The sequence below is a fragment of the Neomonachus schauinslandi genome, chromosome 16 (assembly GCF_002201575.2).
Source record: "Neomonachus schauinslandi chromosome 16, ASM220157v2, whole genome shotgun sequence".
Lineage (NCBI taxonomy): Eukaryota > Metazoa > Chordata > Mammalia > Carnivora > Phocidae > Neomonachus > Neomonachus schauinslandi.
In genome coordinates, this window is record NC_058418.1 from 18,541,389 (window position 1) to 18,560,641 (window position 19,253).

Sequence of the window (19,253 nt, forward strand, 5' to 3'; positions counted from 1 at the left end):
TTGGACATTCTTTCCTGCTTTGTCAAAGATTAGTTGACCGTAGAGTTGAGGGTCCATTTCTGGGCTCTCTATTCTGTTCCATTGATCTGTGTGTCTGTTTTTGTGCCAGTACCATACTATCTTGATGATGACAGCTTTGTAATAGAGCTGGAAGTCCAGAATTGTGATGCCGCCCGCTTTGCTTTTCTTTTTCAACATTCCTCTGGCTATTCGGGGTCTTTTCTGGTTCCATACAAATTTTAGGATTATTTGTTCCATTTCTTTGAAAAAAGTGGATGGTATTTTGATAGGGATTGCACTGAATGTGTAGATTGCTCTAGGTAGCATTGACATCTTCACAATTTTTGTTCTTCCAATCCATGAGCATGGAACATTTTTCCATTTCTTTGTGTCTTCCTCAATTTCTTTCATGAGTATTTTATAGTTTTCTGAGTACAGATTCTCTGCCTCTTTGGTTAGATTTATTCCTAGGTATCTTTTGGTCTTGGGTGCAATTATAAATGGGATCGACTCCTTAATTTCTCTTTCTTCTGTCTTGTTGTTGGTGTATAGAAATGCAACTGATTTCTCTGTATTGATTTTATATCCTGCCAGTTTACTGAATTCCTGTATGAGTTCTAGCAGTTTTGGGGTGGAGTCTTTTGGGTTTTCCACATAAAGTATCATATCATCTGCAAAGAGTGAGAGTTTGACTTCTTCTTTGCCGATTTGGATGCCTTTTATTTCTTTTTGTTGTCTGATTGCTGTGGCTAGGACTTCCAATACTTTGTTGAATAGCAGTGGTGATAGTGGACATTCCTGCCGTGTTCCTGACCTTAGGGGGAAAGCTCTCAGTTTTTCCCCATTGAGAATGATATTTGCTGTAGGTTTTTCATAGATGGCTTTTATGATATTGAGGTATGTACCCTCTATGCCTATACTCTGAAAGGATGCTGTACTTTGTCAAATGCTTTTTCTGCATCTATTGAGAGGATCATATGATTCTTGTTCTTTCTTTTGTTAATGTATTGTATCACGTTGATTGATTTGCGGATGTTGAACCAACCTTGCAGCCCAGGGATAAATCCCACTTGGTCGTGGTGAATAATCCTTTTAATGTACTGTTGGATCCTATTGGCTAGTATTTTGGTGAGAATTTTTGCATCCATGGTCATCAGGGATATTGGTCTGTAATTCTCCTTTTTGATGGGATCTTTGTCTGGTTTTGGGATCAAGGTAATGCTGGCCTCATAAAATGAGTTTGGAAGTTTTCCTTCCATTTCTATTTTTTGGAACAGTTTCAGAAGAATAGGTATTCATTCTTCTTGAAATGTTTGGTAGAATTCCCCTGGGAAGCTATCTGGCCCTGGGCTTTTGTTTTTTGGGAGATTTTTGATGACTGCTTCAATTTCCTTAGTGGTTATAGGTCTGTTCAGGTTTTCTATTTCTTCCTGGTTCAGTTTTGGTAGTTGATACATCTTTAGGAATGCATCCATTTCTTCCAAGTTATCTAATTTGCTGGCATAGAGTTGCTTTTAATATGTTCTTATAATTGTATTTCTTTGGTGTTGGTTGTGATCTCTCCTCTTTCATTCATGATTTTGTTGATTTGGGTCATTTCTCTTTTCTTTTTGATAAGTCTGGCCAGGGGTTTATCAATCTTGTTAATTCTTTCAAAGAACCAGCTCCTAGTTTCGTTGATCTGTTCTACTGTTCTTTTAGTTTCTATTTCATTGATTTCTGCTCTGCTCTTTATTATTTCTCTTCTCCTGCTGGGTTTAGGCTTTATTTGCTGTTCTTTCTCCAGCTCCTTTAGGTGTAGGGTTACGTTGTGTACTTGAGTCCTTTCTTGTTTCTTGAGAAAGGCTTGTATTGCTATATACTTTCCTCTTAGGACTGCCTTTGCTGCATCCCAAAGATTTTGAATAGTTGTGTTTTCATTTTCATTGGTTTCCATGAATTTTTTAAATTCTTCTTTAATTTCCTGGTTGACCCATTCATTCTTCAGTAGGATGCTCTTTAGCCTCCATGTATTTGAGTTCTTTCCGACTTTCCTCTTGTGATTGAGTTCTAGTTTCAAAGCATTGTGGTCTGAAAAAAGCAGGGAATGATCCCAATCTTTTGGTACCAGTTGAGACCTGATTTATGACCTAGGATGTGATCTATTCTGGAGAATGTTCCATGGGCACTAGAGAAGAATGTGTATTCCGTTGCTTTGGGATGGAATGTTCTGAATATGTCTGTGAAGTCCATTTGGTCCAGTGTGTCATTTAAAGTCTTTATTTCCTTGTTGATCTTTTGCTTAGATGATCTGTCCATTTCAGTGAGGGGGGTGTTTATTGTATTGTTGTCGATGTCTTTCTTTGCTTTTTTTATTAATTGCCTTATATAATTGGCTGCTCCCATGTTAGGGGCATAGATATTTATAATTGTTAGATCTTCTTGTTGGATAGACCCTTTAAGTAGGATATAGTGCCCTTCCTCATCTCTTATTACAGTCTTTGGTTTAAAATCTAATTTGTCTGATATAAGGATTGCCACCCCAGCTTTCTTTTGGTGTCCATTAGCATGGTAAATGGTTTTCCACCCCCTCACTTTCAATCTGGGGGTGTCTTTGGTTCTAAAATGAGTCTCTTGCAGACAGCATATCGATGGGTCTTGTTTTTTAATCCAATCTGATAGCCTGTGTCTTTTGATTGGGGCATTTAGCCCATTTACATTCAGGGTAACTATTGAAAGATAGGAATTTAGTGCCATTGTATTGCCTGTAAGGTGACTGTTACTGTATATTGTCTGTGTTTCTTTCTGGTCTATGTTGCTTTTAGGGTCTCTCTTTGCTTAGAGGACCCCTTTCAAGATTTCTTGTAGGGCTGGTTTTGTGTTTGCAAATTCCTTTAGTTTTTGTTTGTCCTGGAAGCTTTTTATCTCTCCTTCTATTTTCAGTGACAGCCTAGCTGGATATAGTATTCTTGGCTGCATATTTTTCTCATTTAGTGCTCTGAATATATCCTGCCAGTCCTTTCTGGCCTGCCAGGTCTCTGTGGATAGGTCTGTTGCCAATCTAATGTTTCTACCATTGTAGGTTACATATCTCTTCTCCCAAGCTGCTTTCAGGATTTTCTCTGTGTCTAGGAGACTCATAAGTTTTACTATTAGATGTCGGGGTGTTGACCTATTTTTACTGATTTTGAGAGGGGTTCTCTGTGCTTCCTGGATTTTGATGCCTGTTTCCTTCCCCAAATTAGGGAAGTTCTCTGCTATAATTTGCTCCATTATACCTTCTGCCCCTCTCTCTCTTTCTTCTTCTTCTGGGATCCAAATTATTCTAATGTTGTTTTGTCTTATGGTATCACTTATCTCTCGAATTCTGCCCTCGTGATCCAGTAGTTGTTAATCTCTCTTTTTCTCAGCTTCTTTATTTTCCATCGTTTGGTCTTCTATATCACTGATTCTCTCTTCTGCCTCATTTATCCTAGCAGTTAGTGCCCCCATATTTGATTGCACCTCATTAATAGCCTTTTTGATTTCAACTTGGTTAGATTTTAGTTCTTTTACTTCTCCAGAAAGGGTTTCTCTAATAACTTCCATGCTTTTCTCAAGCCCAGCTAGTATCTTTAAAGTGATGATTCTGAACTCTAGATCTGACATCGTACTAATGTCCGTATTGAGTAGGTCCCTGGCAGTCGGTACTACCTCTTGTTCTTTTTGTTGAGGTGATTTTTTTCCATCTTGTCATTTTGTGCAGAGAATAGATTAATGAGAGAACAAAATGCTAGCAGAGTAACAACGTCCCCAGAAAATATACTCTAAACAAATCAGAAAAGACCTGAAGCAGTGGGAAAAGAAAGGGAAAGAGAGAAAAAAGACAAAGAAAAAAAAGATAAAGAAAAAGATAAAGATAAAAACAAAAACAGAACAAAACAACAACAACAAAAAAACCAGAATGTGATCAAATATGATCAGGCTGGTACATAGATCAGTGCCACACCCTAGATTTTGGGTGTATTTTGGTCTGTTAGAAGAAAGTGCCTCCCAAAATTTTAAAGAAAGAAAAACTTATATATGTACAAAAATAAGGGTTGATATGATGAAGGGATGGAATATGACTGTAAAGATGGAAATTATAAAAAATTTTATAAAAGGAATTGATACGAAGTTGTTTGAAAAAAGAAAGAAGAGGATTTAAAAAAAGAAAAAAGAAAAAAAAAGGGAGAGAATGTGATCAGGCAGGGGAGTAGAAAAAAACCATATACTAGAGATTTAGGGTATATTTTGATCTGTTAGAAGAAACTATCTCAAAATTTTAAAGAGAGAACAACTTATATATATATGCCAAAAATACGGGTAACTACTATGAAGGGATAGAATATGACTCTAAAAATGAAAAATAAAAATGTTTTTTAAAAAAGGGATTGATAAGATGTTCGTTGAAAAAGGGAAAAAGAAAAATTCAAAAAAAAAAATTAACTTTGGAAGACTAAAGAATCATGGTAAAAAAGCCATGGATTCTATGTGCATTATTCCCCTAGCGCTGGAGTTCTGCCGTTCTCATTGATCGGTAAACTTGGTCTTGGCTGGCTGTTCTCGCTGATCTTCTGGGGAGGGGCCTGTTGCCGTGGTTTCCAAATGTCTCTGCCGGAGGCGGAATTGCCCCGCCCTTGCCCCCTCCCGGCTAAGTAATCTGCTCGGGTTTGCTCTCCGGGGCTTTTGTTCCCTGCGAGCTTTCCGTACAGCTTTGGAGGCGGAGAGTGAAAATGGCGGCCTCCCAATCTCCGCCGCGGAGGAGCCGAGAACTCGGGGCCCCGCTTCTCAGTGAGCCCCCAGAGAAAAGCCGTCAGTCCCTCCCCTCTCCCCGGTCTCCAGCCGCACTCCGTGCTCACCCGGCCTGTGACCGCGCGTTTCTATCTCTGGCACCCGACCCCGGGTGGAGTCTCCAAACCCAGCAGATCCCTGCGGTGCACTCCCGCGCGGCTCCTCCCGGGGGAGGAAGGTGAGTCTCCCCGGATCTGCCGCTTGTTGGGTCCCTGCTGGAGGAGCAGTGGCCCGACTGTGCCGCGCATCACGGTTTATGGCCACCCCGAGCTGAGAGCCCGCGCCTGGGCGCCGCCTCTGCAGCCGGCTTCCCTGCTCCGATACCTGGGAGCTCTGCCACACTCAGGCACCCCCGGTCTTTCTGTGATCCCAAGGGTCCTGAGGCCACACTGTCTTGTGAGGGTTCCACCCCCCGCTTAGCCACTGGAGCGACGTCCCTCAGCGGAGCAGACTTCTGAAAGTTCCAATTTTGTGCTCCGCGGTTCTATCACTTGCCAGAAGTGGCTGATGGAGGCCCCCTCCCCCACTGTCTGTCCTCCCGAATTTCACCTCAGATTCACTTCTCCGCACGTCCTACCTTCCAGAAAGTGGTCGCTTTTCTGATGAGAGAGTTGTTGCTCTTCTTTTCTTCGATCTCCTGTTGAGTTTGTAGGTGTTCAGAATGGTTTGATCCCTATCCAGCTGAATTCCTGAGAGGAGACGAAATCCAGGTCTCCTACTCCTCCGCCATCTTGCTCTGCCCCCCGCCCTTCCTCTCATTTTTTAAAAGGTTAGCTACAGGGGCGCCTGGCTGGCTCAGTTAGTAGAGCATGTGTCTCTTGATCTCAGGGTTGTGAGTTCAAGCCCCATGTCAAGTGTAGAAATTACTTAAAATATTAAAAAAAAAATTAAAGTGAAAGGTTAGGTACAGGTTGTTTTATTGATTTTTCAGATTATTTCTATCAACAGGGTGTCTGGGTGGCTCAGTCGGTTAAGTGTCCAACTCTTGATCTCAGCTCAGGTCTTGATTTCAGGGTTATGAGTTCAAGCCCTGCATTGGGCTCCATGCTGTAAAGCAAAGAAATACACTGAAATCGATAGCTTTTGTTTATAAAAATGACATCCAATTGAAAGATAACAAAGAGAGCACCTCATTCCCCAAAACAAATAATGAACAAGTGCTTAGCCATAACCTCAACAAGAGGTGAGGCCTCTAAGTTGTTGCAGAATTCTTCTGAAAGAAAAGATCACTTGAACAAGTGAAAATTCATACATGTTCTTAAGAAAAATCAGTGTCATAGAGATGTCACTGTTTTATGTTTGATTTTTTAGGGGGTGGTGGTGGAGAGGGGCAGAGGGAGAATCTTAAGCAGACTCCAAACACAGCACAGAGCCCAATGTGGGGCTTGATCTCATAACACTGAGATCATGACCTGAGCCTAAATCAAGAGTCAGACGCTTAACCAACTGAGCTCCCCAGGCACCCCAAGATGTCACTGTTTTTTAATTTAGACATTTAATGAGATCACGATACATCTGATTTTTTTCCTAGAGTTGCAGGAGTTGATTACAAAGTTCAAATTGATGCAAGAATAGCCACCAAAACAGAAGAGAGGATATTAAAATATAAAGGCTTTAAAATTTAAATATTATGGTGCTGATGAAGAAAATATAAATTATATAAATTGCTTTGTAATCCAGAAATGGGGGAAATCTTTCCTATGACTCAAAATCTATCATTACTAAGGAAAAAATGGACCAACATAACCCCACCAAAAAAATTTAGGCATTGATAAAAAGAGAAGTTAAAAACCCATATATATAACAGATGGGGGAAAATATTGGCAATAATATCACAAAAGAGTTCCTAAAATGGAAACGGGAATTACCAACATCTGAAATGGACTGATCATATAAACAAACAAAAAATGAAAAGACAGTTCAGAGAGAAACTACAATGACACTTAAAAATGAAGCAAATGAACCCCAACAAACCCCACCCCGCCCCTAATAGGAGAATGCAGGCCACAGTTCTGATGAGGTGCCCCTGCTTGCCCACCAGACAGGCAGAGATCCCACGCTCTGGCCCCACTGTATTCTTGTGAGGCCACAGGGAAGCAGCCCGCTCTCGCACATGGTGGCTGGAATACAAATGGAGGAGCTGTTATGGAGGTGGTGGGGAGGAGAGGAACTTGGCAATATCCAGCAATTTCACATTTGCACTTATCTTTTGACCCAGCCACCCCATTTTGAGGTAATCTACCCCCAAGGTGATACTGGCCAAAGTATAATATATATACAAGGTTATTTACTGCAGCATTTGCTGTACTAGCAAAAGGCTCCCACAACCCAAAAGCCACTCAATGGTAGACTTGCTCAAATAAATTTTGATACATCCACAAAGTAGAGTGTGATGCAGCAGGAAAAGATGGAGGAGTAATATTCTGTGTATTACTATGGCACTATCTCTGGAATATATTAGGAAAAAGCAAAGTACAAAACTACCCATTATGTATTTGCTAGTTTTTATCTGGGGGGTAGTGGAAGATGAACGTGTGTGTGTGTGTGTATATGGTTGTGCTTCTATTTATTCTCAAAAATAAATAATGGAAGAAAAAAACCAAAATCAAAAAAAAGTTTTCAATTATTTTAAAAATTAAGATAAAAGGGAAAAAACAAATCCCTCAAAACTGAAAACAAATGGAGATAAGAAACCTTACTCTGGGGCGCCTGGGCGGCTCAGATGGTTGGGCGTCTGCCTTCGGCTCAGGTCATGATCTCAGGGTCCTGGGATCGAGTCCCGCATCAGGTTCCCTGCTCAGTGCAGAGCCTGCTTCTTCCTCTCCCTCTGCCACTCCCTCTGCTTGTGCTCTTCTGTCTATCTCTCTGTCAAATAAATAAATAAAATCTTTTTAAAAAAAAAAAGAAAGAAAAAAGAAACCTTACTCTGTGATAAGTAAATGACCACACCACACAGGGAAAAACCGAAGGGCAGTATGTTGAATGAATCTCCCTCGTGGGCTATAGTTTGAGATTAAAAAGAACAAGAACTCTTACACTTCATACCATACTTCTGGTAGTAGTAGAACTGGCACAGTTATTTTGCCTATTTATTACAGGCACATTACAGGATAAAGCAAGTGAGTAATTACGCTAAAGCCATTAAGAACCAAGATTTTCAGAAGCGTTAAGAGAAAAAGACATGAAGTCTAAAGGGAAAGAAATGCAATGAATTGGAAATATCAGTATGAACTTGTGAATTTTTTCTTGAAAAAAAAATTTTCTGTCCCTGTAAAAGAACAATGAGTAGTCCAATCCCCCAGATTATGGTCTCTAAGTGCCATTTCCAGCTAAAAGAAAACCGCTCCTTGCAGAAGATGGAGGAGTCCCGATCCGGTGGCCCTGGTTTCTCCTCTGGCTCCTGAACCCACAGGCTGACCGTGGCAATTCAGAGGTGGGACAGTGGGACATAAGGGCCTCGTGATGTGTTACAAGGGGAAGCATATGGCTCCAGCTACAAAGTATGCTTGCCTCCAGATCCAACTACCCGTGTGCGGGAGATCTGAGGGACAGAGGAGCAAGTTCCCAGGCAAAGCTAGAATTAAGACCTTGTATTAGGATGAATCATCCAATTCCTACAACAAATCAATGACAAGGTAAAAGAAAAGAGAGGAGGGAATAAACATGTTAAAACATAACGTTCTCCTCAGAGGTGAATACTGAATGGTTTCACAGGTAAAATGACACGATGTCTGACATTTTCTTTATATTCTAGGGAAAAGAAAAAAAAAGGTAGACTAGATGAAACAAGATTGGCAAAATTACTTTATAACTATTGAAATTGGAGGACAGGCACAAGGAGCTCATCATATTTGTTCTGTAGCAGTGTTTGGTTTGGGATGAAAATTTTCGGGAAGACAATGAATGCCCATGGCCAGGTCATGACACCATGTTGTTTGTCTGCAGGTGCCCATTTTCATCCCCATCCTGGTGACCCTCATATCCGTGTTTCTGGTTGTGGCCCCAATCATCAGCGAACCTGCAATGGAGTATCTCTACTGTGTATTATTTATACTGAGTGGCCTTATATTTTACTTCCTTTTTGTCCACTATAAGTTTGGATGGGCTCAGAAAATCACAAGTAAGTACCAACAGAGGGACTGTTCTTTTAGCGAAGCACAGACAGGCAACCGCATTCCGCAACCTCACCTGTCCTTCCCTATCGCAGGAGCTCATGCAGCTAGCAGATCTCACCTTTTCCTCCGTGGGGCACCTCTGGGATCCACCTGGGGCCTCTGCCTTTGTTCCCGTCAATTACTGTAAACAAGTAGGAAGGGAAATCACCATGTTTTTTTTTTTCATTGTAAGATACACATAACATGAAATTAACCATCCTAATGATTTTTTTAAAAAATTTTTATTTATTTGACAGAGAGAGACACAGCGAGAGAGGGAACACAAGCAGGGGGAGTGGGAGAGGAAGAAGCAGGCTTCCCGTTGAGCAGGGAGCCTGATGTGGGGCTCGATCCCAGGACCCTGAGATCATGACCTGAGCCGAAGGCAGACGCTTAATGACTGAGCCACCCAGGCGCCCCATCCTAATGATTTTTAAGTGTGTGGTTCAGTACCGATAAGCATATTCACATGGTTTTGCATCCAACCTTCAGAGCACCACCTTCTCTTGCCTGATACACAGACATCCTGAGAGGCCCAGCAGCATCCCAGAGATACCCAAGCAGTGTTGGGACGAGAGCCCGAGCCTTCCCATGCCGAAGCCCTAGCTCTTGCTCACCATTCAGCAATCCTGGCTGCTCATCTACTGTAGGCCAGTTGTGGGTTAGAAGTTCAGCTATATTAGCCACTTTCAATCAGGGGCACTCGCTACAGCGCACGGACATTCACAGTGCCGTGCCCCACGCCGTAGATTCAACCGCAGGGAAGCGCCAGCACCCCGTGGCCATCGGGGGCCAAGGCCATCAGTGATCCACTACCTGAAGACCTGTTTCTTGGTCTCCGTCTCCCCGTACTGTTTCTACAAGGCAGGAATTGGGCTGCGCAGTCTCACTCCGGATCTATACAACAGCCGCCTAATGTTGATGGAGTAAATGTGATTCAACATCTGCCCCTTCTCCTTCAGCTTGTCTGAACACAGAGCAGGGAAAGCACAACCATCCCCTCAGCACTCCTCTGGGGTTTCTACTTATATATATATATATGCAACTCCGGGAGACACGCAGGGTACAAAAGAGCAAAACCCAACTGGAAGGCAGTGAGGTTGACCCTGAGACTTGGTTTAGACTGAGCCAGCGGGGACTGGGAATGCCCTTCTCCAGCTTGGGCTGTTCAGATCCTGGCGTGGCCTGCATTCCTCACCGGTGAAACCCAACAGCGGTGTTATAATAAGCAAGAGAAAATCTGTTTCATGTTGATTAGTGAAGTGAAACCACACCTGAAATAGGGCTTTATTATTTCCACCAGGGACTTCTTACTTTCCTGAAAGAGCTCTCCCCACCGCCCAACCTCTTTATACTCTGATCGAAGGCCTAGGCTGAGAGAGGGTTGCAGGCACACTACTGTAGGTAGGAAAGTACATTTGGTGCTGGGAGAACAGCCATTTTCCCCTGCCTCTGACCATGAGCCTCGATCTGATCATACTGACAATCTAGCCAGGATGACTTACCACCACAGGGTTACAAAGTAGGTCTTAATTCTCAGCTTTAGAAAACTTAGCCAAGCTGCTCCCTACAAGAAATGGTTGGAAGCTGGAATTAAGGAGGTGAAAAGAACAATCTAGCTTTTAAGCAAGATGCAGGCTCAGTGCTTTCCAACTAAATACTCAACTCTCGGTCAGTGGTGGTTACGTAAGGACACAGGAGTGAGTTGTGCCTATCTTCCCCAGAGTAAAACAGTGAGCAGGCTCCTAATGCTTTCCTGGGGAATAACTTCCCTCCAGAGAGCCACCGTGGCTCCCAGCATGGCTCTACCTTCAGCCCATGTCCCCTGAGCCCGGCCCCAACAGAGGACACAGCCCCCCAGGGTGGGAAGTGAGGTGAAGCCAGCTTTTAATTATAGCTCCCTAACTGCACTTCTGCTCGGCTTTTACTGCAGAGCCCATCACCATGTACCTCCAGATGCTGATGGAAGTTGTGCCGCCAGAGGAGGCTCCAGAGTAACGGGCCCGGCCTCCGGGAGCCTCATCTAAGCCGTGCTGAATTTATTTTTGTAAGCGATTTTTGTGGTTATTTCCTCCTTATGTTTTTCCTTAAGAAAAAAATGTATTTGGATGTTCATAATATTGTTATTTGTAGACATCCTTTCTCTGGGTGGGGGTTCTAGAGAGAAGGACAGATGTTTACTAAAGTTAGCAGGCGGAGATGTGGCGGCCAGGCCCAGCAGACGACCACCCACGCTGGGACTCCTTACCAGGGACAGGCACGTCACACCTACCTAAATAAAGGGTATTTCTTAAACTCAGTGATCAATAGGGCATATATATATATAATATATATAAAATATATATATATTTTATATAAAACAGGTAAAACTTTTGCTTCAGTTTAAATAGATTTTTAGCAGACTAAAGTGTAAATGTTTTACTATCTGCCCCCCGCCCGAAGTACTGAACCCCTGTATTTTACCCGGGATGTACCAGGCGAGTCTACCCCAGGCTGATTTTCAAGGCACCCACTGCAAAGCGGACCATCCAGAACCATCCACAGCCTGGTGCCCACGACAGGAACCACAATCGGGGGTCGGCCCCCCCGCACCCCACCCCAACCTTCACTGGCACTCGGGTCAAACTAGAAAGGGCAGTAGTGAATATAATTGTTTTGCATTTGGCACTCAGGGAAAATATGGTTGAAAAAAAAGTGAACTGTCATTTCTGTGAAAACACAAATTTTATTGATATACTACAAAAGACCTTCACACCACGACTGACTCTGTGAGCAGTTCTAGAAGCATAGAGACAAAAGTACTTTTACTTTGCATTTCAGAAATTTTCCCCAAACATGAAATCAATACGTATTAAAAGAAAATTTACATTTCACAAGTCACTGTCTCTGTCCTACAAAATGTTATTCAGAACTTCAATAGGTAAATTTAAATGTCTGGAACAAAGAAATCCAGATTTAAACATCTGGCCCAGCCCCCCACGATTCCCCTCAGGCTATTTGTGAACAACACTAGAGAAGCTGGACACCCCCCACCCCCGATTTAGGCAGCTCTATCACTTGCTCTTATTGTTGCTATGTTTTACAAAAGAAAGTGAACATAAGCAGGTGGCCAGCAGTCACAGGGCAAGCCAGCGCCACTCAGGAGGCCTGGCCACCCATCCAGAGGCCTCCCCCGGTGGGAGCGCGGAAGCTCTACCTACAGGCACCTGCTGAGGCCATTACAAGAGCTCCGCAGAGTCAAGCCTCCCTCCGCCAGCAAACACCCCAGGACTTTTGACCTCCTGAAGAGCCTGCCCGATTTAGCCCAAGAAAAGGACAATCACTCCAGTACCTCATGGGCCGACCTGACACCCGCCAAGCAGCCCACGGGAGTCCCGGCGGCAACCACCCGGCTGCCCACCTGTCCTCCCGCCGGCGGCCCGGGGCCGGCCTCCCTCACGGCGCCCCCGCCCGGCAGGCATCCCGGGGTGGCCCCTGGAGCAGGGCGAGGCCACGCAGCGAGCAGGAGGTCTTATTTTACAGATGAGGAAACTGAGAGTCAGAGTGTGATCCCAACCTGCTCACAGGACAGCCTGGTGACAGTTTGTTCAAGCGGTGGCTTACCTACCGGGACCTCTGTGCTTTCTGACATGTGACAATAAAGGTCCTGGGGGCAGTCACGATGGTCACGCTCGGTCACCCTTCTTTCCGGCCTCTAGGCAAAGCTGCTGCCTCCTACTGAACACAGACACAGGTCTGACATTTTGCTCCCCTCTGCAGCTCTTCTGGCTACCACGGCAGGTCCGGCTTGGGGCGCTCCCGCAGTCAGGGGCCCATGCCTGGACAGCGTCCTGGGTGCTGCGAGGGCTCCCCACACCCAGCTGTTCTGAGGGTCGCCTCCAGGCGCCCCCCACGTCCTCTTCTGTTTCCACCGAGGAGAAATCTTCGTCCCGAGTGCCCAGGACGGTGCAGGGCCAGGCGGGGCTTCAGAAGCAGCAGCTCTACCTCCAGAAGCCTTTGGTCTGGCTGCTGACGGCCGAGGTGACCCCGCTCTCACCCCTGGTCGATCTGCGGGTCGCCCCCCAGTCTCCCCAGAATACTGCAAGTACAGGTCCACAGGTCGTTCTGTTGAATCCCAACAAGCTCGGGGTAGAAAGCATGAAGTCGTAACCCGGAAACCTCAATTTATATGCACAACACCAAGGTTTCGGCAAGGTACCAGCCAGGTCTCCGGGAAAAAGTGAACAGACTAGAGTCTCCGGAAAGGACAATTCATCCCCCAAATGGCACACTGTGCTCCCCGCCCCTCAGGGTGAGTGTGTGGGGACAGGCTACGTGCGAGAGGCGGTGCAGGTGGACTCTGGGCCCGGGTCAGACCAGAGCCCACACCCCAGAGTCCCCGCACCCCATCTCTCACCAGTACCAATCCCAGTGCCCCAGGATGACGTCTGGTCAGAATTTATCCTTAAGTCAAAGACAGGTCTGGCCGTGACTGCTTGTTTCCTGAGCTCCCAGCCACACGACGTGTCCATCTGTCCGTGTGCAGTTTGGGCCACCCTTCCGGATCGGACTTGTGCTCATTCACTCTCACTTCCGTCATCCTCCGATGTCCGGTCACTGTTCTCAGCCCCCTCTGCCACTTTGCACGGCAGGTTTTTAGAATTCACAACTACAAGAGTTCGGTATTATTGAAAAATCTCTTAACTACAGACTCATTAGCACATCTCCCCCACCCCCAAACCCTGCCATTATTTTGGCCAATGCAGAAAAAGTCCCTTAGGTTCTAGAGCTCTATTTTGTGACTTACGTTATATTTTCATTATTTTAGGCAAGAAATGAGCAGGTAAAATGTGCCTGCTTAGAAATTAATTATCCTCCCAGGAAGAAAATCTGTAGAAGTGTTGTAAGAAGGTATGCTTATAATTAAGAGTTGATACCTCCTCAAACCAGAACATTTAGCACCAAGATCGGCCACAAGGAGAAAACCAATTCCCAAGGGCGTCACGGTAACAACCCATTTCCCCAAGGGCCGCAGTCCTCAAACCATGGCACTCAGCACCTGCCACTCCCCAGGAAGTGGGCACACCCCATCTTACCCTGGGGGAACTGGCTGTCCTCTTTACATTCTTCCCAGTGATCGAAATCAAAAGCCACATTAGGATTCTGTTCAAGAGAAGAGGTGACATTAAATGACAGAGTAAGTCACGCTCGGGGCATTGAGACCAGCCCCCCGGTTCATCTCCACTCACTCTCTGTTTGAGTAAGCTGCACCAAGATCCCCTGGTCTCTTTGGCAAGAGTGATCACAGGCTCCCCGTTTGTGATTGCGCACTTGCAGGCGTCCTTTACTATGCTGGCCCGCAGCTCCATGTCAGCCAAGTAAAACTTCTCTCCCGCCCAGCCACTAGGTGTACAGAGAGAAAGGCCAGTCTTTTAACATGGTAGAAGTGATTTCAATTGTAGGTCTACAAGACATACACGAACCTACCTGAAAACGACTCTATCTTGGAAATATTTACATTTGTAATCTTTTACATTCCTTATTCTTATCTTCAGTATGACCACATCATCTTTTTGGAACCATTTTATCTGTGGGTGGAAGCTAGGAGAGAAGACGATGGCTTACGCGGGCACACAATTCATTCACTGGGGGGTCGGGGGAAGGGGAGGGAAGCCGACCCCGGTCATGGGGGGACGTACCTTTTCAGAGGCTCTGTGGTTCTGTGAAGGGGAGAATCACTTGTGTTTTCAGGTAAAGTTTCTGGGCAGAAAGTCAAATGTTCCAGTAAGTTATTTATACATAACTGTATACTCCACGTACCTATCAGTACTTTCTCGCACTTCATGCAACTTTTAGTCGAGAACTATTGACAAAGAGTATCAATTTCCGAGTATCTACTCACAAAGAATAATTAGAAGAAATTAAAATGCACCATTTAGTAGAATTAATAAAAACGGGCTCTGACAAATACTATAATTAAACCATCAGGTAAGTCAAATCACTCTGAAAGGGAGCGGCATTACCACCGGCGGCCATCTTAACCTGCGAGGCCGAGAGATGTCCACCAGAGGAGAAGGCATCTGGTCGCAGATCTATGTGAGGGACCAGTGCTGAGCATGACACTTCCTAAAACAACACCATTTGAACTTCTTGGTCTAAAGCCCCCGAATCTTCCATCTGAAGACTGAGCAAGAATGTTCACAGCAGCTTTAACCATCGTCAAAAACTGAAAACAGCCTCAGTGTCTATCAAGAGGTGAACGGATAGGGGCGCCTGGGTGGCTCAGTTGGTTAAGCGACTGCCTTCGGCTCAGGTCATGATCCTGGAGTCCCTGGATCGAGTCCCGCATCGGGCTCCCTGCTCGGCGGGGAGTCTGCTTCTCCCTCTGACCCTCCTCCCTCTCATGCTCTCTGTATCTCATTCTCTCTGTCTCAAATAAATAAATAAAATCTTTAAAAAAAAAAAAAAAAGAGGTGAACGGATAAATAACTTGGGGTGTGTTTGGATCACAGAATAGCACTCAGGGGTAAGAAGGTGCCACCACTCCTTGTGATCGCCTAGATGAGTCTCAGACAGAATGCTGGGTGGGAGAGGCCCCAAGAGCGCACACTCTGTGCTTCTAATTCAGTGGAACTGATGGCAATGGACGTCAGGACGGTGGTTCCTGGGAAGGGTTTCAGGCGGGGAAGATGTGGTAGGGAGATTCCTGGGGCTCTAGAAATGTTCAAGCCGCCTCATCTGGGTGTGGTCCGTGGACACAGACACACATGTAAGTAATTCTGATGAGCTGTGTGGTATTTCCCTGGATGAACATTATACCTCAATTAACAAAAAGGCAAAAGTTATTAAAAAAACATTGGAAGCTGAATTAAAAACAAAGTTAGATAATACCAGTTTATGTCACCTTCTATAGAATTCATCTAAAAGTGGAAAGCCTCAACATTGGAAAACTTCTAAGCTTTCATGATTTTAAGTGAGCCATGTTTTTTTTTTTTTTTTAAGATTTTTTTTTTTAATTCATTTGAGAGAGAGGGAGAGTGAGCACGAGGAGGGGGAAGGGGCAGAGGGAGAGGGAGAAGCAGACTCCCTGCTCAGCAGGGAGCCCAATGTGGGGCTCGATCCTAGGACCCTGGGATCATGAGCTGAGCCAAAGGCAGACGCTTAGCCGACTGAGCCCCCCAGGCACCCCTAAGTGAGCCATGTATTAAATCACCAACCATGCTTTTGGTTTTCTGGCTTTGCCCCGGAGTCGGCACCTCTTTCCAAGCCTCTGTCCTCCTGCTGTGGGCTCTGCAGACGAGCAGCATCTTCTGCTGGAGAAGGCGCCCTGGACGGAGGAGGTGAGGGTTAACTCGGAGTCGAAGAGACAGCAAGCTCTGGCCCTCTACGGGGCCCTCCCAGCAAGAGGAGGAAGGCAGGCAGCCACGGAGGGCCTCGATGGTGAGGTGCTTACCCCACCGTCAGACCTGCCCTGGGGTCAGGACTCACGCCCGGGGGGCGGGGCAGGGCCAGCAGCTCTGCTCACTGCTGCACCCCTTGTGGCGAGCCCAGAGCAGATCATCAATCCCTACTGGCCGATAAGTGCGTTAACTCATTTACCAGAAAAGTTCTCTTTCAAATCATTTAACTTTGAGAATAACCAGCCCTGCTACCCACTTCAAAATGGATAAAAGAGGAGGAAGTAAAAGCACCTCTGCACCCCTGCCCTAGTCCCTCAGCTCCTCCTCCCCGAGATACCCCCTTAACCAATGTGGGGCTACTTCTAGAAACGCGCTTTGCATAAACAAGCATATAATGCCATCTGTATCTAAAACACACATACACACCATTTACACACCTGAGAATGGACTCCATTCACTTTTCTGCCCCTTCAATTATACTTAATAACTAGAGATAGATTACTCAGTACACAGAGGGGGGCCTCATTCTTTAAAAATTAAAAAAAATTTTTTTTTTTTGAGCAGATAACCACTTTCATGTGATTCAATGTTTTGAGATAAATGAAAAGGTCTTACACAGCAAAAAATCTCCCTCACGTCTCTGTTTCCCAGCCAACCCACTGCCTTGGTCATGGGCGACAACGTAATTCATTTTTGTGCATCCTTTCAGAGATAACTCAGCCCTAAAGGAGCAAGCCCATGCAAACACATGCACGCACGCCTGCGTGCACACACACACACATCTATGGCGTGGGGGGTGTGCATGTGTGTCTCCAAGGGGACTTCTGGCCGACACACATGAAGCCTGTGAGTGGCACCCCACAAACCCCACAAATGGTGGAGGCAGCATCTTGTTTCCAACCACCCAGGCAGGGGCCCCTCCCTGGCCCCATCCTCCCCACAGTGCAGCGCCAGACCCTCCATCCCCCCTCTCTTCCACCACGGCTCCCTCTCCTTCACCAGACCCTCATCCACTGGGGTTCCATCCCTCCTCGTCACACACTTCCCGAACGGTGGCTCTCCTCCGCTCCCAGCAAACGAGTCTTCCCCAGCAGCTTTCCTGAGATCCAGGCTGATGCTTTCCATAAGCCTTCAATCTGACGTGTCCCAAACCAACTCGCCATCTCCTCCTCCCCAACCAGCACCGTGACACCGTCCGCCATGCCAATACCCTCCCCGCCCAGGGCTCAGATTCTACAATCACACCCCCGCCGTCTGCTGGTCACCAAGCTCTATGGCTTCCAGAGCTTTCATGTCCCCAGGACCCGTCCTCTTTCCCAGCCTGCTGTAAGAATGGCGCCCTTCTCCTCCTTCTGATCCAGATTACCGCCATGGCTTCTCCATCCAGCTCCTGAAATGGAGTCTCTGCTGGGCAGGCTCCGTCTGTAGCACCTTCCACGCGGCCCTCTGCACGCCCGCCCCGTGCGTACGCCCACAGGTGTGCCAGACTGCTGCACACGCGCAGAGCCGAGCGTGCAGAGGGCCGAGGGTGGAACAGAGCCGGGGCTCAGGTGAGCTGCTGTGTTTCACAGAACTGGCCGCGCCTCGTGCTCATCGAATCTACTAAATTCTAATGACAGCTTTGTTGTTGTTTTTTTTAAAATCTTACAAGCAAGCACAGAGCAATTTTTGTTTCCTTGAAAGTGTGTAAAACAGACGTGTCTCCTAATCCCACGGGCATTCAAATTCATGAAGATAAAAATTAACAACTTCAGGTTCAAGTATTTTAACCTTTGCCATGTTCTTTGAAACTGTGCTGCGTTCATCGGTTACCAGGGGCCCCAGGCTGACCCCGTGGCTGGCTCGCCGTGCTCACTCGTCGGGCCTCCTGGCGGCGTGTGGCAGGCTCACGGCTCCCTGCTCTGGGACACCCCTCACCTGCCCTCTGGGAGTCTTCCCTCCCTGGCCTCCTCCGACGCTGCTGCTCCTTCTCAGGCTCCCCTCAGCCGCCCACCTCCCAACACTGGGCCCCCCTCGGACTTCGACATGCACTCCTTCGGGCTCTTATCCAGGTCCCGGCTGTCAGGACCCAGGACCTGCCAGTGAGCCTCCATGAGACCCTACCCCCCCAGAACTGTATTCGGAAGCAGGCTACTTCTGGCCACCTCCACAAAGCCGCCCCAGCCCAAGCCACCGGCACCCTGTCCCGAGCTCTTGGCGCAGCCTTTGTCCCCCACCCCAGCCTCTTCTCAACATAGTAGCCAAGGATCTTCTGACTAAATCATTCCTCTGCGCAACACCTTCTCATGGCTCCCCTCCTCAGGGCGCGAGCCCGACCAAGGCTTGCAAATGGCCCCGGGGTCCGACAAGATCCCACCCAGGGTGGCTCTGACGCGCGCACCCACGGGTCTCCCCGTGTTTCTGCTCTAGTCACGGCACCTTCCTCCCCATTCCCAAAATCAAGGGATAACTGAGCCGGCTCTGTGACTGCCTCGTGGGGGATGCCAGGTACTTTCCCAGGGACTTCCACTGTCTCTCACGTTCGGCTTGTGGAAGTGTCAGCTGGGCCCATCTGGAACACTACTGGGCACCAGCTCTAGGGGGGACTCCGCAATTCCGTCCATGCACCAAACACATGTAGGAGAACGTCGACTGTACCACCACCCGAAAGGGCCCAGGGCAGGGAAATGTCTTCCCTCAGCAGCAGAATGGGTAAATGGTACGTTTATGATACATTCACACGATGGAGTCGTATGCAGCGGTAAGGACTTATGATCTGCAGCCACACACACACCACGGATGAATCTCACAAACCGTGCCGAACTCAGGGAGCCAGAGAAGAGAGCCACACTGCTCGATTCCCGTCAGACACGGTACAACCCAGGGAGAGCAATCTGTGCTCTCCAATCGGGACAGCAGTTGCCCTCGGGGAGGGAGCGGCAGGAGATGG

General features: G+C 46.6%; 2 protein-coding genes across 2 annotated transcripts in view; one reads left to right on the plus strand and one right to left on the minus strand.

Moving 5' to 3' along the window:
• Positions 1–10,943, plus strand: part of SLC7A9 (solute carrier family 7 member 9) — a 31,330-nt gene extending 20,387 nt beyond the window's left edge. Inside the window, exons 11-12 of the mRNA XM_021701085.1 lie at positions 8,737–8,911; positions 10,879–10,943. Of these exons, the coding sequence (XP_021556760.1) occupies positions 8,737–8,911; positions 10,879–10,943 (240 nt within the window). The remainder of the gene's footprint in view (positions 1–8,736; positions 8,912–10,878) is intronic.
• Positions 10,944–13,426: 2,483 nt separating this feature from the next.
• Positions 13,427–19,253, minus strand: part of TDRD12 (tudor domain containing 12) — a 65,847-nt gene continuing 60,020 nt past the window's right edge. Inside the window, exons 27-32 of the mRNA XM_021700992.2 lie at positions 16,142–16,251; positions 14,624–14,684; positions 14,412–14,525; positions 14,174–14,327; positions 14,021–14,087; positions 13,427–13,593 (exon numbers count right to left, since the gene is read on the minus strand). Of these exons, the coding sequence (XP_021556667.2) occupies positions 13,502–13,593; positions 14,021–14,087; positions 14,174–14,327; positions 14,412–14,525; positions 14,624–14,684; positions 16,142–16,251 (598 nt within the window). The 3' untranslated portion in view covers positions 13,427–13,501. The remainder of the gene's footprint in view (positions 13,594–14,020; positions 14,088–14,173; positions 14,328–14,411; positions 14,526–14,623; positions 14,685–16,141; positions 16,252–19,253) is intronic.